Here is a 16,526-nt window from a genome sequence, read left to right as displayed (position 1 = left end):
CACAAGAGGAGAGTTATATCTTCCCTTTCAGAAATGTTCTGTGAACCAACAATATTTAGCTGGGAAAACACTGCCAGTAAATGGTCCCTGCCCATTTTTTTTTCATGGTTTCCACCAAGTTTTGGTATTTACTCTATGCCAGATTGTGAGACTCAGTTGTTCAATGGGAGTTAAATCAATGCAATGGTTGGTCCCAATAAATTCAGTGTGCATGGAACCTTCTGCATACCGTATGACGTCTGTGTACAGACCTTGTACATTATGGATTTATAGTCTACCACAGAACATTACTATGACTGGCTTAAATCACACTCTATTCCCTATCCAGTACACTACTTCTGACCAAAGGCATGTGATTCCTCTGAGATACTGTGTGTATTTATTTCATGACTGTTCAGTTCTACTACAGCTCCCCCGACACCCACTCCGATGCCTCTGAATCAGAGATTAGAAAACAGATCGAACATTGACAGGAGTCATGATCTATTTATAAGTATGATCTCATGGCTCACTCTATAATCCCCCACTTATGTTGTGTGATAGAACATTCAGGATTGCCATAGCATTAAGAGTGATGTAATGGTTTGATGTGTATATGATATGCATGTACTGTATGTTTCTCTGATGGGGTGACAAAACATTCCCTAAGTGTCCATTAGCCATTACTCTAACAACCTATTCAAAAAAAAAAGTTTTTATTTATTTATTTAACCTTTATTTAACCAGGTAGACAAGTTGAGAACAAGTTCTCATTTACAATTGCGACCTGGCCAAGATAAAGCAAAGCAGTTCGACACATACAACGACAGAGTTACACATGGAGTAAAACAAACATACAGTCAATAATACAGTATAAACAAGTCTATATACGATGTGAGCAAATGAGGTGAGATAAGGGAGGTAAAGGCAAAAAAAAGGCCATAGTGGCAAAGTAAATACAATATAGCAAGTAAAACACTGGAATGGTAGATTTGCAATGGAAGAATGTGCAAAGTAGAAATAAAAATAATGGGTTGCAAAGGAGCAAAATAAATAAATAAATAAAATACAGTAGGGAAAGAGGTAGTTGTTTGGGCTAAATTATAGGTGGGCTATGTACAGGTACAGTAATCTGTGAGCTGCTCTGACAGTTGGTGCTTAAAGCTAGTGAGGGAGATAAGTGTTTCCAGTTTCAGAGATTTTTGTAGTTCGTTCCAGTCATTGGCAGCAGAGAACTGGAAGGAGAGGAGGCCAAAGAAAGAATTGGTTTTGGGGGTGACCAGAGAGATATACCTGCTGGAGCGTGTGCTACAGGTGGGAGATGCTATGGTGACCAGGGAGCTGAGATAAGGGGGGACTTTACCTAGCAGGGTCTTGTAGATGACATGGAGCCAGTGGGTTTGGCGACGAGTATGAAGCGAGGGCCAGCCAACGAGAGCGTACAGGTCGCAATGGTGGGTCGTATATGGGGCTTTGGTGACAAAACAGATTGCACTGTATATAGTCAATCATAATAATCCTCCATTAAATACATACAAAAAAGACAGCAGGCAAGTCTGCTTTTGAATGTGTTTTATTGGTATGTTTTCTCTGTGTAGTCATGAAACACAACACTCCACAACATGGCCCAAAGAATAACCCCCAATCTCTCTAGGGTGCCATCTCTGCTGGCCTCTCCACTGGTCTCTCCCCCTCTCACTCCCAAACACAACCCAGCCCAGCAGACACGGCAACCCCAGAGGACTAGAGCTGTCCAGTGTCCACTTCCTCTTAAATATGAGTCAATTTTCATCTGAAGGTGGAAATCAGGTTAAAAACTCAATACAGTGACTAAAGCACATGTCATAACCTTCCCTTCAACTCCCAGTCCAAATGATATAATTCATATCCCCTTAAAACTACAATAATATTCTAACACTTTTCAATACAGTATGTTACCACACAGCTATCAGTATGGAAATCAACACACCGAACTGATCATGATTGAAAAAGTCAAAAGCATGTTTTAGAAATAAAAGTCAAAAGCATGTTTTAGAAATAAAAGTCAAAAGCATGTTTTAGAAATAAAAGTCAAAAGCATGTTTTAGAAATAAAAGTCAAAAGCATGTTTTAGAAATAAAAGTCAAAAGCATGTGACTAAATTAAAGTTACATTAGATTGCCTATAGTAGTCTATACTATTTCCCCTCCATTTACACCAAACATCTGATAGAAAACTAGCTATTTTATTAAATATAGAATGATTTCCAGGTACACACTGTCTCCTATGATACATACTAGTCGGTTATGTCCCTATGAAGAGCTGTGTTAATATGACTGCAGATATATCCTATGGATGATCACTTACAATTGATTAATAGTGGATGGCATCATCACCATCGCCATTATCACCACCACCATCAAGTAGTGTATGGTTACAGTGGGTATACAGTAGTTTCACTGGTATGCCACCTGTGTAGTGAATCTAAAGTCAAAATACTATTCTCTTTCTCTAATTCTCTAAAATATCTCACACACGAGTTGAAAAGGTGACCTCAAAGATGGGGGTGGCATTTCATCATCCTCATTGTAAAGATTTAATTGGGTACAAGGTGCAGATAATGATTGACAGTATTGATTAATATTCCTATTGTACAGTCGGAGGCCTTGATTCCCATACCCTCCCTCCCTCTATTAGAAAGCACCCACGTAATGTTTTTATATATATATTATTTTAATTGAACCTTTATTTAACTAGGCAAGTCAGTTAAGAACAAATTCTTATTTACAATGATGGCCTACCCCGGCCAAACCCTAACCCGGACGACGCTGGGCCAATTGTGCGCCGCCCTATGGGACTCCCAACCACGGCCGTAAAAAAGTAAAGCTCTCTCCCAGACAGCAAGAGGGCATATATGCATGATATGCTGTACACTGAATCAGACACATTCAGTACATAGCCTACAGCAGGGGTAGGAAACCCTGGCCCTGGAGTGCTGCATGGCTCAGTTGGTCATGTGTGGTGACTAGTTGGAACAAAACCCTGTAGTACCTGTGGTACTCCAGGAACAGGGTTGCCTACAGCATTCCATTCTTTAAAACACGGGGCTTATTGAGGCATAATGTTTAGAATGTAGAAGACAGAAATAGAAATATAGAATATATCAAATCAGCTGTTCTACCTGATAAAGATTCAATTGTTTCCATTCTAAATCTAATTTCTACAGTATCTGCAAGTTTTGGAACTTAAAGTCCGTCATATAAGTTCAGCACAGTGCTAGTAACCATGACAACTACATGGATAATATGAACCACCCTTTCTTTCACGCTAAAAGGTTGGTCTACATTCTAATATGAGGCATTGTTGATGCTATGGAATGAGTAAATACTCACTGCTGTAAGTAAGCTTAACGGGTAAAACCCAAATCCTAACAGTAGTTTAATAAATAAAATACATTCAAATTAGCATCAGTAACACAGTAGTTTAGTGAAATAAATCATGAAAAAACAACAACTTTCAAAACACACATTATTCTTGAATTTTTAAGATTAGCATTATTCATTTATTTTCTCTTTCTTCTTCTTTTTAAAATACTCATATTGTTTGTGTTGCTGTTCTTGTCCATTAGTAACCTGTATTTGGTCATGTTCTATGTTTTGTGTGGACCCCAAGAAGAATAGTTGCTGATTCTTCAACAGCTAACGTGGATCTGAATATAAAAAAACTATTCTATCAACTCATGAACAGCATAAAAGCTTGAAATGAGCATCTCTCTAATGAAACCCTATGTCCTATACAGGAGAATCTACAGAGCCCCCCCGACACACTCCTTTAGCCAATCACAGCGCAGCAGGAAATACAGTATAGGTAGTTACCTTATAGCTCCTCCTACAAACTGGCTCCAGAACCTCCCCTCACTGAAACATATCTTATCGTTTTTGGATTACAGTAAACTAGTATGATAAAGTATGTACAGTACATTCCAGATGGCTGATATGAAATCAACACGGATGGCTGATATGAAATCAACACGGATGGCTGATATGAAATCAACACGGATGGCTGATATGAAATCAACACGGATGGCTGATATGAAATCAACACGGATGGCTGATATGAAATCAACACGGATGGCTGATATGAAATGAAATCAACATGGATGGCTGATATGAAATCAACATGGATGGCTGATATGAAATCAACATGGATGGCTATGAGGGATTCTGTACTGGATGGACATAAGTTCACTCACTTAAAGACAGTATATTCAAACTAGAAAACAAACTATAGAACCAAGTCTAATGTATTTGAGGCATAGAATACTTCACTTCCCTTTACAGAGAGATTTCTTTCTCTATGTGAAGCGATTATTAACAGTTAACGTTTTTACCCTTCGATTAGATTGTCTCTAAACCCAAATACACAATCAAGAGGCACCTGACTCAAAGTAAACAAACATCTCTATATAAATATAAATCCTACAGTCATCTGATACGTCTGGAGTGTGAAAGCACTGATCGGGCAAACGGATATAAAATGGTGCTCGGAGAAGAAGTTGCCTGTAGATACAGACTTAGCATCAGTTTACCCCGACCCAATATATATACACTTAACCATAACAGGGACAACAGAAAACTGACCCCAGATCAGCATCTAGGGACAACTTTGTCCCACTCCATAAAAGATCAATAGAAGAGAGAAGGCACAGAAACACTGACCCACACAATAGGGCGGACCAACAGCAGCAGTTTCTGGGAGCGGATAGGCTGAAGCCAGAAGTCAACTAGGAGATGATTGGCTCAGAGCAGCAGTGGGTTGGCAGCGGATTGGTTACTTGCAAGATCTGGCATCCCATTGGCTGAAAAAAGGAACTCTGGAGTTTCAATTGGGTTTGATTAAATGCTGATGTCACAATCTCTCTCTTCAGAATGAATGTTCACCACATAATGTCCATCAGACCAGTGTTTCTAAAACCACCCCACCGCTCTCAGAAGACTACAACACCCTTCACATACCAGTTGTCTGGTTCAAGTGGTTCTCAAACCTCTCCACCCTTCTGCTCTAAGAAGACTACAACACCCTTTACATACCAGTTGTCTGGTTCAAGTGGTTCTCAAACCTCTCCACCCTTCCTCTCTCAGAAGACTACAACACTCTTTACATACCAGTTGTCTGGTTCAAGTGGTTCTCAAACCTCTCCACCCTTCCTCTCTCAGAAGACTACAACACTCTTTACATACCAGTTGTCTGGTTCAAGTGGTTCTCAAACCTCTCCTCAGGGACCCCCACATGAACTATTCCAGAGCTAGCACACCTGATTCAGTAGCTCATCAAGCCGTTGACTACTGGAATCAGGTGAGCTAACTCAGGGCTACAACAAAACGGTGAAACGTCTGGGGATCCCCGAAGAGAGGTTTAAGAACCAATGAAACCAACTGGTAATAACGGTGGTGTAGTCTTCTGAGAGGAAGGGTGGAGAGTTTGTTTGAATACCTTGACTGTCGCTGGAGGTGAGTCACATTCAGAAGGGTTTTGAGTTGGCTGTAGCCTAAGCCCTATGCTTCACAATATCTACAGTTTCACGGACATAGCTAGCTTTACTGGTCCCCTCATAGGGGACCCTATGATAATACAGGAACAGAAGGTGTGTCATTTTAGTGTACAACTCAGTGCATCTCTGGCTTCCTCTCATCATGTCCTTTCCTTCATCTGCATTGATGTGGTAGAACTGGACAGGACAGTAACATCCTCCACATTGCTAACACCCATCCTGTGTTTTCAGATGCAGGAGAGAAGAGGAGAGGGGGCAGCTTTAGACCAATGAGATGCACCCCATATCTCCAGCCCTTCTTCCTACTTTACCACACTCGCCCTCTCATCTACAGTCTGATGCACTGTCTTTGACTGGGCGTGGTCTACCTTGTCAGCTTTAGGTTTAGCCGTAGTCACAGCTGTAACCACACCCACTTTAACGGCTTGCCCTTCCCCCTTTATGTCATGTTTGGCTGCACGGGGTGTGTCTCCCCTCCTCTTTGATCCATGTTTGCTCCATGGCACAAGGGGAGGTAATTCATCCCCCTTCACCTCACGTTTGGGCATAGGAGGCGTGGCCTTTCTCTGGGGCAGACGAGGGTCGTCCCCAATGTCGACCGTCAGGTTGGTGTAGAGAGGCTGCAGCTCTTTGGATAACAGTTCGTAGGTCAGAGAGTTCAGACCATCAGAATGCCAGTTGAGCCTGGTCCGTTTCAGAAGGTCAAACCTGTGGAGGGACAGGGGGAGGAGAGAGATGAGTCAATAAGGCGCGTGTGTGCTTGCGTGCGTGCGTGTGCTCACGCGTGTGTACCTGCGTGGATTCTGCTCATTGCCCCTGTCTCCTTTATGCTTGATCATCTTGTAATGTCCGATGGCCACTGGAGGGCGCACTATCTTCATCCCAGACAGACGCACTCTGAGACAGACCGCAACACAGGAAGAATTAATATGTTGATTTGAGTGAAATAACTGAAAGACAGCACAGGACTAGATAAGGTAGCGTCTCAAGTTTTTCCTGACCAATTGACCTCACTAGGAAAAACTCTGGGGCCTACTAATGAGGTGTGTAATCCACTATCATACTGGTCCATTGGCCCTCTATGGGACAGAGTATGGGTTTTCACACATCCACCTGAACTAAACAAACCAACTAATGCGGAAGAAATCTACCAAGCAAACTGCCCAACAAGCTGACATGGATACTTACTGAGCTCCAAACATGAACTGTGGGGAGAGACACAGCAAAGCAATGGCGGTGAGAATGGAGATGAACAGGATATTATGACAGAGGTAGAAATTAAACACGTGAAGACAAATAGCTACTGAAGAGAGAGAGAGATACAGGCGAGACATCATTCAAGGAATTCACTGGTATAGTCACATGTGGTTGTCCCTCCCAGCCCCTCGCCCTACTCACCTGGCAGCGATGTCATCGTCCTCCCCACCCCAGCCCCAATAGCTGTTGGGGAATCCGTTCATCTTCATGTACTGCTCAGGTGTGACCGCAGATACCCCTCCGAAATACTGGGGGTACGGCAACCTGGGTGGGACAAATACCAGAAGATGCCAGAACCTCAGATGACACTTGACATACAGACACTGATACTCTTCATAAACACACACATACCTGTATCTGAACTTGTCCATGGCAACAGAGAGGTGTGTGGGGAACTGATTGTGACAGGTGTAGGTGTTATGGTCATTTTCAGGCAGAAGATCTACATCGTGTAGGAAGATACACCCCCAGTCCTCGTCTCTCAGCGCCTCACGGACCCCAACATTCAACAGCTTAGCTCGGTTAAATGTAGAGTTACCCCACTGCAAAGGAAAATACAGCGATCAGAGAGAGAAAGAAAGTAAGCGAGAGAGAAAGAGAGAGAGCGCGCGAGAGAGAGAGAGAGACAGCCTCCCGGGTGGCGCAGTGGTTAAGGGCGCTGTACTGCAGCGCCAGCAGTGCCATCAGAGACTCTGGGTTTGCGCCCAGGCTCTGTCGTAACCGGCCGCGACCGGGAGGTCCATGGGGCGACGCACAATTGGCCTAGCGTCGTCTGGGTTAGGGAGGGCTTGGTCGGTAGGGATGTCCTTGTCTCATCGCGCACCAGCGACTCCTGTGGCGGGCCCGGGCGCGCTAACCAAGGTTGCCAGGTACACAGTGTTTCCTCCGACACATTGGTGCGGCTGGCTTCCGGGTTGGATGCGCGCTGTGTTAAGAAGCAGTGCGGCTAGGTTGGGTTGTGTATCGGAGGACGCATGACTTTCAACCTTCGTCTCTCCCGAGCCCGTACGGGAGTTGCAGCGATGAGACAAGATAGTAGCTACTACAACAATTGGACACCACGAAATTGAGGAGAAAAAGGGCCATTTTTTTTTTTAAAGATACATAAATAAAAAAGAGAGAGAGAGACCTGCTGGACTATGTAGATACTGTAGTGAATCTGTTGTCTCTGTAGGAAAGGGTGGAGGTGGTAGAGTAGGGCTCGGAGGTGAGTCTGGCGGTTACGGTACGGCACCACGATGGCCGTGTGGTGGCGCGGCTGGCAGTCTGGGGGGCTGTACCGGCCTCCCGGTAACACCAACGGGTTCCTCTCCCTGATCTCCTCCAGAGAGAGAGGCGAGGACAGACGCACAGATACAGGACCGACTAGCGAAGACATAGAGAGGTAGAGGAGGGGAGATGTATCGTATTATGTAGGAAACCTTGATTATTCATACAGTACATAATGCCTTACAGCATGGTGGAGTGGTTTTCCCCCTCACACACGTATATTTACCCAGTAGTGGTGAGGGCATCTTGCAATCCTTCAGCTCAGCCCCTGGAGGTCCCGTTCCTATGTGGGGGGCTGGTGGCACCCCCAGGTGGCTGAGGTTGGTGTACACGTCGTGGGGGCGGGAGTAGTCAAACTCAGGCTGCTCAGAGTGGACCAGTACGGACACCAGCCCCCTGAAGCCCCCCAGGGAGAAGTAGACCACAAAGGCAAACTGGAAGCCCACCAATAGGGCCAGGGTACAGGGGGAGTCAAGAGAGCGACCACAACACGCCATGATGGAGGGAGGGAGAGAGGGGGGGGATGATGGAGAGAAAAAGAGAGATGCAGAGAAAAGGAGAGAAGAAGACAGTGAGAGACAATTAGATCAGAAAGAGGCTGGGATCAGAGGGGGTAGAGGGATGACAGAGGAAGGAGAGATGGAGGAGAGACAGAGGGAGGGTGGGGAGGCTGTAGGGGGCTCGGGGGGTTAGGAGGGGGGCATCTATGTGTATGAATCTTGCAGCGCTATAGCTCAGTCCACACGGCCATCGCTTCAACATCTGACGAGTCACTGTAAAAGACAGGGAACAACACTCAACATTGTATACAGTTACGCAAAAACAATGACATAGCTACTACAGTGTGTGTGTGTGTGTGTGTGTGTGTGTGTGTGTGTGTGTGTGTGTGTGTGTGTGTGTGTGTGTGTGTGAATTATCATAATACTTTTGTGGGTGCTTACATTTGTCCTATTTCCCACGTGTACTGTGTGAATTAGAAATGTGTTTTTAAAAATAATCCATCTCTCCCTGAGAAACCATCAACGAGTGGTGTGTGTGAGTGTACCTGTGTTCTGCTGTGGTCCCAACTGGATGATATCAGAACCTGGCCTCCAGCAGAGAGTCTGTTCTCCCTCTCTCCTTCTCCTCCTCCCCTCATAGTTCCTTATGAAGAAGAGAAAGCACCAGGTAGTAGCCTACCATGACTGCAGTACTGACTGACTGACTGACTGATTTCATATCTGAATAGGAAGCCTGTAGACTCAAGTGTTCTTCTTAAATTAGGCTACAGTATGACTCCAACGGTTCAGTTGCTACATGAAAAATGTATTAAGTAACTATAACAGCATTCCTAGCAACAGTAGGCTACAACAAGTCGCAACTCGTTTTTAGGCTATGAGTTAGATTTTCTATATGATACAAATATAAGATCCAATGATACCATAAACAATTACTTTCAAAACAGATTGAAATGTGTAAATTGATGCGTCCATATTAGGTGAAACATAATGTCCGTATCAAATCCATGTCCATTTTATCTCCAGAATATGGTGTACAAGCTGTCAAAATGAATAATAATAGTTGTATTAATAATTATTATTATTGAAGTCTAGGCCTAATATTTTTCGTGATAATCTGTTCACCTAGCTAAACATCATTCTATATCTCTAGATCATTGCATTCCTTCTTAATTCTAGGCCATTCTCGCGTTAGATCCGTATGTCTGCAACATTAATTTCTAGGGCAGAACTCCCTTGTCACACCCGTCGTCTCACCTCCATGTTCCTGCGACGTTCCAAATCTAGCCCCCGGCTTCGATTTAGGACAACTGGGCCGCCCTGTGATCAACACATTCGATGGTATGGGTGGATGGAGCTGTTTCTGGGTGAGTCCGCTTCCTAATCTATTTTATCCAGGTCGAAATCCTCTATTAGCCGTTTAGAAAGCACTCTTCCGCATGGACTAAACACGGAAGGCCGTCGCTGCTGCAGCAGCATCCAACAGATATCAACATATAAACTGCGGTTCATCTATCATCCCCGTTCTCTGTAGGCTACAGCGCTGCCGCTACGACAGGCAGGCATGTTGAGGGGCAAAGCGAACATGACGTATTTTGCCGGGCAAATTGAGCATGTTCGAGTGCAGAAACCCTCTCCGTGTTATCTCTTTCTTTCTCTTTCTCTCTCTCTCTCTCACACACACACACACACACACACTAGTTGAGATTGTATTGTGAAACACACAAGTGATTATATAGCAGTGGAGGAAGGGAAGGACCCAATTAAAATAGTGAAACATGATACAGTTAGATTTTTTTGATAATATATTAAATATATTCACGTCACTAAATAACTGAAACACTGTTTTGCAATGGTCTTCAGTAGCCTCAACAGCACCCTCTAGGGTATCACTATGGTGTAGCCAGAGCACAGCTACTTTCAGTCCTTTATTAATAAAAAATAAAAACTGTCATAGGCTGACTACACCGCTCGTGTCGCGCGTTGCAAAATCAATTTAGAAATCTATGTTATTCAATTATTGTGCCAACGAGCGTCTGCGTTGCCAAGAGATAAAATAGAATCAAAATAGAATCAGTTCTATTTCTGACGCAGCTTGCGCTGCAAGTCCTGCCTCTACCATCTCCTCATTGGTTTATAGAAGCAGGTACCCATGTGCCATCTCCTCATTGGTTATACCCACGTGAGTGACTGAAAGACGAACGAGGTCAGTGGCGGTAATGCACCTAATTTATGAAAGTTGCCAATTGCAATATAAAGTCAAGAGAAGAAAAAGCCTGGAAGGAAGAGAGATGACTAGAAACGATTCGGTTGACTGTTTTGTGTGGATTAATTGGCGGAGTAGAGGACCTTGTGCATTTCAGGTAAAATAACAACTCAATGTTTATATCACAGGACAAATTAGCTAGCAACAGCAAGCTAGCTAAATAGGACAAATTAGTTAGCAGGTGCAAGCTAACTAGCTAAATTGCCATAAAGGCTTAATGCTTTTCGACCTGTCCCCAAATTAATATAATTGGTTCAGAGTTTTAAAAAATATTTTAACCTGCGTGTCGTGATCGCATTTGGTGTGGGGGGACAAAATAAATGTATGCACGATGGCGCACGCATGCAGCCGGATTGGGTTTCGTGTTAGGCTCATCCCACAGGGCAAAAACTGGTTGAATTAACGTTGTTTCACGTAATTTCAACAACAAAATCCTATGTGATGACATCGAATCAACATGTAAAGCTGATTGGATTTGCAAAAAGCCATCAAAATAAGGGAATTGAATCTATTATCCACCCATCTTTTAACATTTTGGTTAATTTCACTTTGTAAATGTAAATTAGACGTTGAACTGACGTATATGCCCATTGGGATGGTTCTCACCCCCTTCCATAGAATAACACAGTAATTAAGACAACTTCTGGAGGACGTCCTCCAACCTATCAGAGCTCTTGCAGCATAAACTGACATGTTATCCACCCAAATGATCACATAATGAATCTAATACTGAAAGCATAAGCTACAGCTAGCTCGCAGTGCAGGGCATAAAGTGTGTTGAGTAGTTGACTCAAAGAGAAAGACAATAGTTGAACAGTTTTGAAAAAGAAATTTCTTAAAAAATAAAAGGAGAAGCAGCAGAGAGAAAGAGAAAGGGACATATTTCGTTGTATTTTTAGTTTACCTTTCACTTACTTCGATAATGCAGGTATAATTTAGCCTACTCAACAACCTGACTGAAACAGAGATGAATGCTATTTAAGTTAGCTAGCTGGCTAAGGCTATCCATCACTGCAACTCTTCCAAGTCCGTTCTAGTTTGTTGACTATGTTAAAATCAAATCTAATTTTATTGGTCACGTACACATGGTTAGCAGATGTTAATTCGAGTGTAGCAAAATGTGTTGTGCTTCTAGTTCCGACAGTGCAGTAATATCTAACAATTTCCCAACAACTACCTACTACACACAAATCTAAAAGGGTGAATGAGAATATGTACATATATATATATATATATATGGATGAGTGATGACCGAGCGGCATAGGAAAGGTTCAATAGATGGTATAAAATACAGTATATACAGTGGGGAGAACAAGTATTTGATACACTGCCGATTTTGTAGGTTTTCCTACTTACAAAGCATGTAGAGGTGTGTCATTTTTATCATAGGTACACTTCAACTGTGAGAGACGGAATCTAAAACAAAAATCCAGAAAATCACATTGTATGATTTTTAAGTAATTAATTTGCATTTTATTGCATGACATAAGTATTTGATACATCAGAAAAGCATAACTTAATATTTAGTACAGGAACCTTTGTTTGCAATTACAGAGATCATACATTTCCTGTAGTTCTTGACCAGGTTTGCACACACTGCAGCAGGGATTTTGGCCCTCTCCTCCATACAGACCTTCTCCAGATCCTTCAGGTTTCGGGGCTGTCGCTGGGCAATACGGACTTTCAGCTCCCTCCAAAGATGTTCTATTGGGTTCAGGTCTGGAGACTGGCTAGCCCACTCCAGGACCTTGAGATGCTTTTTACGGAGCCACTCCTTAGTTGCCCTGGCTGTGTGTTTCGGGTCAGTGTCATGCTGGAAGACCCAGCCACGACCCATCTTCAATGCTCTTACTGAGGGAAGGAGGTTGTTGGCCAAGATCTCGCGATACATGGCCCCATCCATCCTCCCCTCAATACGGTGCAATCATCCTGTCCCCTTTGCAGAAAAGCATCTCAGAAGAATGATGTTTCCACCTTCATGCTTCACAGTTGGGATGGTGTTCTTGGGGTTGTACTCATCCTTCTTCTTCCTCCAAACACGGCGAGTGGAGTTTAGAACAAAAATGAATTTTTGTCTCAGACCACATGACCTTCTCCCATTCCTCCTCTGGATCATCCAGATGGTCATGGTCAACTTCAGACGGGCCTGGACATGCGCTGGCTTGAGCAGGGGGACCTTGGGTGAGCTGCAGGATTTTAATCCATGACGGCGTAGTGTGTTACTAATGGTTTGCTTTGAGACTGTGGTCCCAGCTCTCTTCAGGTCATTGACCAGGTCCTGCAGTGTAGTTCTGGGCTGATCCCTCACCTTCCTCATGATCATTGATGCCCCATGAGGTGAGATCTTGCATGGAGCCCCAGACTTCTTCCATTTTCTAATAATTGCACCAACAGTTGTTGCCTTCTCACCAAGCTGCTTGCCTATTGTCCTGTAGCCCATCCCAGCCTTGTGCAGGTCTACAATTTTATCTGCCGATGTCCTTACACAGCTCTCTGTTCTTGACCATTGTGGAAAGGTTGGAGTCTGTTTGATTGAGTGTGTGGACAGGTGTCTTTTATCCAGGTAACGAGTTCAAACAGGTGCAGTTAATAAAGGTAATGAGAGGAGAACAGGACGGCTTCTTAAAATAAAACTAACAGGTCTGTGAGAGCCGGTATTCTTACTGGTTGGTAGGTGATCAAATACTTATGTCATGCAATAAAATGCTAATTAATTACTGAAAAATCATACAATGTGATTTTCTGGATTTTTGTTTTAGGTTCCGTCTCTCACAGTTGAAGTGTACCTATGATACAAATTACAGACCTCTACATGCTTTGTAAGTAGGAAAACCTGCAAAATCGGCAGTGCATCAAATACTTGTTCTCCCCACTGTACATATTATATGAGCCATGTAAGATATGTAATCATTATTAAAGTGGCATTATTTAAAGTGCCATTGTTTAAAGTGACTAGTGATCCATTTATTAAAGTGGCCAGTGATTGGGTCTCAATGAAGGCAGCCGCCGCTCTGAGTTAGTGATTGCTGTTTAGCATTCTGATGGCCTTGAGATAGCACCTGTACTGACCTCGCCATCTGGATGGTAGCAGTGTGAACATGCAGTGGTTCGGGTGGTTGTTGTCCTTGATGATCTTTTTGGCCTTCCTGTGACATCGGGTGCTGTAGGAGTCATGGAGGGCAGGTAGTTTGTCGCCGGTGATGCGTTGTGCAGACCGCACCACCCTCTGAAGAGCCTTGGGATTGAGGGCGGTGCAGTTGCCATACCAGGCTGTGATACAGCCCGACAGGATGCTCTCGATTGTGCATCTGTAAAAGTTTGTCAGCGTTTTGGGAGATAAGACAAATTTCTTAAGCCTCCTGATGTTGAAGAGGCGCTGTTGCGCCTTCTTCACTGTCTGTGTGGTTGGACCATTTCAGTTTGTCTGTGATGTGTATGCCGAGGAACTTAAAACGTTCCACCTTCTCCACTGCTGTCCCTTCGATGTGGATAGAGGGGTGCGCCCTCTGCTGTTTCCTGAAGTTCACGATCATCTCCTTTGTTTTGTTGACGTTGAGTGAGAGGTTGTTTACCTGACATCACACTCCGAGTGCCCTCACCTCCTCCCTGTAGGCTGTCTTCTCGTTGTTGGTAATCAAGCCCACTACTGTTGTGTCGTCTAAATACTTGATGATTGAGTTGGAGACGTGCATGGCCACTCATTCATGGATGAACAGGGAGTACAGGAGGGGGCTGAGCACGCACCCTTGTGGGGCCCAAGTATTGAGGGTCAGCGAAGTGGAGATGTTGTTACCTACCTTCACCACCTGGGGGGTGGCCCGTCAGGAAGTCCAGGACCCAATTGCACAGGGCGGCGTTAAGACCCATGGCCTCCAGCTTGATGATGGGCTTGGAGGGTACTATGGTGTTGAATGCTGAGCTGTAGTCAATTAACAGCATTCTTACATAGGTATTCCTCTTGTCCAGATGGGATAGGGCAGTGTGATGGCGATTGCATCGTCTGTGGACCTGTTGGGGCGGTATGCAAGCTGAAGTGGGTCTAGGGTGGCCTGTAAGGTGGAGGTGATATGATCCTTGACTAGTCTCTTTAAGAACATCATGATGACAGAAGTGAGTGCTATGGGATGGTAGTCATTTAGTTCAGTTATCTTTGCCTTCCTGGGTACAGGAACAATGGTGGCCATCTTAAAGCATATGGGGACAGGAGACTGGGACAGGGAGCGATTGAATATGTCTGTAAACACACCAGCCAGCTGGTCTGCGCATGCTCTGAGGACACGGTTAGGTATGCCGTCTGGGCCAGCAGCCTTGCGAGGGTTAACACGTTTAAATGTTTTACTCACATCGGCCATGGAGAAGGAGAGGGGGGGGCACAGACCTTGTTAGCTGGCCGCGACGGTGGCACTGTAATATCCTCAAAGCGGGCAAAGAAGGTGTTTAGTATGTCCGGAAGCGTGACGTTGGTGTCTGTGACGTGGCTGGTTTTATTTTTGTAGTCCGTGATTTCCTGTAGACCCTGCCACATACATCTCGCATCTGAGCCGTTGAATTGCGACTCCACTTTGTCCCTGTACCGGCATTTTGCATGTTTGATTGCCTTGTGGAGGTAATAACTACATTGTTTATATTCAGCCATATTCCCAGACCTCTTTCCATGGTTAAATGCAGTGGTTCGCACTTTCAATTTGCGCAAATACTGCCATCCAACCACGGTTTTTGGTTAGGGTAGGTTTTAATAGTCACAGTGGGTACATCTCCAATGTCCTTCTTTATAAACTCACTCACCGAGTCAGCGTATAGATCGATATTGTTACCTGAGGCTGACCTGGAACATATCCCAGTCCACCTGACCAAAACAATCTTGAAGCGTGTATTCCGATTGGTCAGACCAGCGTTGAATGATTCTAGTCACTGGTACATCCTGTTTGAGTTTCTGCCTATAAGACGGTAGGAGCAAGATGGCGTCATGGTTGGATTTGGCGAAGGGAGGGCGGGGAAGGTCTTTGTATCCATCGCAGAAGTTAGAGTAGCAGTGGTCGAGTGTATTACCCCCTTGTGTATTGCAATCAATATGCTGATAGAATTTAGGTAGCCTTTTTCTCAAATTTGCTTTGTTAAAATCCCCAGCTATAATAAATGCAGCCTATGGATATATGGTTTCTAGTTTACTTATATTCCATTGAGGGCCGTCGTGGTCTCTGCTTGTACACAGCTGTGACGATAACTGACGAGAATTCTTGTGGGAAGTAATATGGCCGGCATTTGATTGTAAGGAATTCTAGGTCGGGTGAGCAGGAGGACTTGAGTTCCTGTATGTTGTTATGATTATACCATGAGTCGTTAATCATGAAGCATACACCCTGCCCTTCCTCTTCCCAGAGAAGTGTTTATCTCTGTCAGTGAGATGATTGGAGAAGCCCAGTGGCTGAATCGATTCTGACAACATATCCCGAGAGAGCCATGTTTCCATGAAACAGAGAATGTTACAATCTTGGATGTCTCTCTGGAAGGCAACTCTTGCTCGAATTTCATCTACCTTGTTGTCAAGAAACTGGACATTGACAAGTAGTATACTCTGGAGCAGTGGGCGATGTGCCCGTCTACAGAGCCTGACCAGGAGGCCGCTCTGTCTGCCCCTTTTGTGGTGCCGTTGTTTTGGGTCCGCTTCTGGGAATAGATCCATTGTCCTGGGTGGTGGTCCAAACAGAGGATCCACTTCTGGAAAGTC

General features: G+C 44.2%; 1 protein-coding gene across 1 annotated transcript; it reads right to left on the bottom strand.

Moving 5' to 3' along the window:
* Positions 1-1,536: 1,536 nt before the first annotated feature.
* On the bottom strand, positions 1,537-10,255 carry b4galt3 (UDP-Gal:betaGlcNAc beta 1,4- galactosyltransferase, polypeptide 3). Its single transcript, XM_029621442.2, has 8 exons — positions 9,790-10,255; positions 9,081-9,178; positions 8,262-8,808; positions 7,896-8,131; positions 7,118-7,308; positions 6,908-7,030; positions 6,302-6,406; positions 1,537-6,217 (listed from the first exon to the last, which is right to left on the bottom strand). The coding sequence occupies exons 3-8, from the start codon at positions 8,530-8,532 to the stop codon at positions 5,812-5,814; spliced, it is 1,332 nt and encodes a 443-aa protein (XP_029477302.1). The 5' UTR covers positions 8,533-8,808; positions 9,081-9,178; positions 9,790-10,255; the 3' UTR covers positions 1,537-5,811.
* Between the last annotated feature and the right edge of the window lie 6,271 nt (positions 10,256-16,526).

The sequence above is a fragment of the Oncorhynchus nerka genome, linkage group LG20 (assembly GCF_034236695.1).
Source record: "Oncorhynchus nerka isolate Pitt River linkage group LG20, Oner_Uvic_2.0, whole genome shotgun sequence".
In the NCBI taxonomy this organism is placed as follows: Eukaryota; Metazoa; Chordata; class Actinopteri; order Salmoniformes; family Salmonidae; genus Oncorhynchus; species Oncorhynchus nerka.
This window is presented reverse-complemented; position numbering and strand designations above follow the sequence as displayed.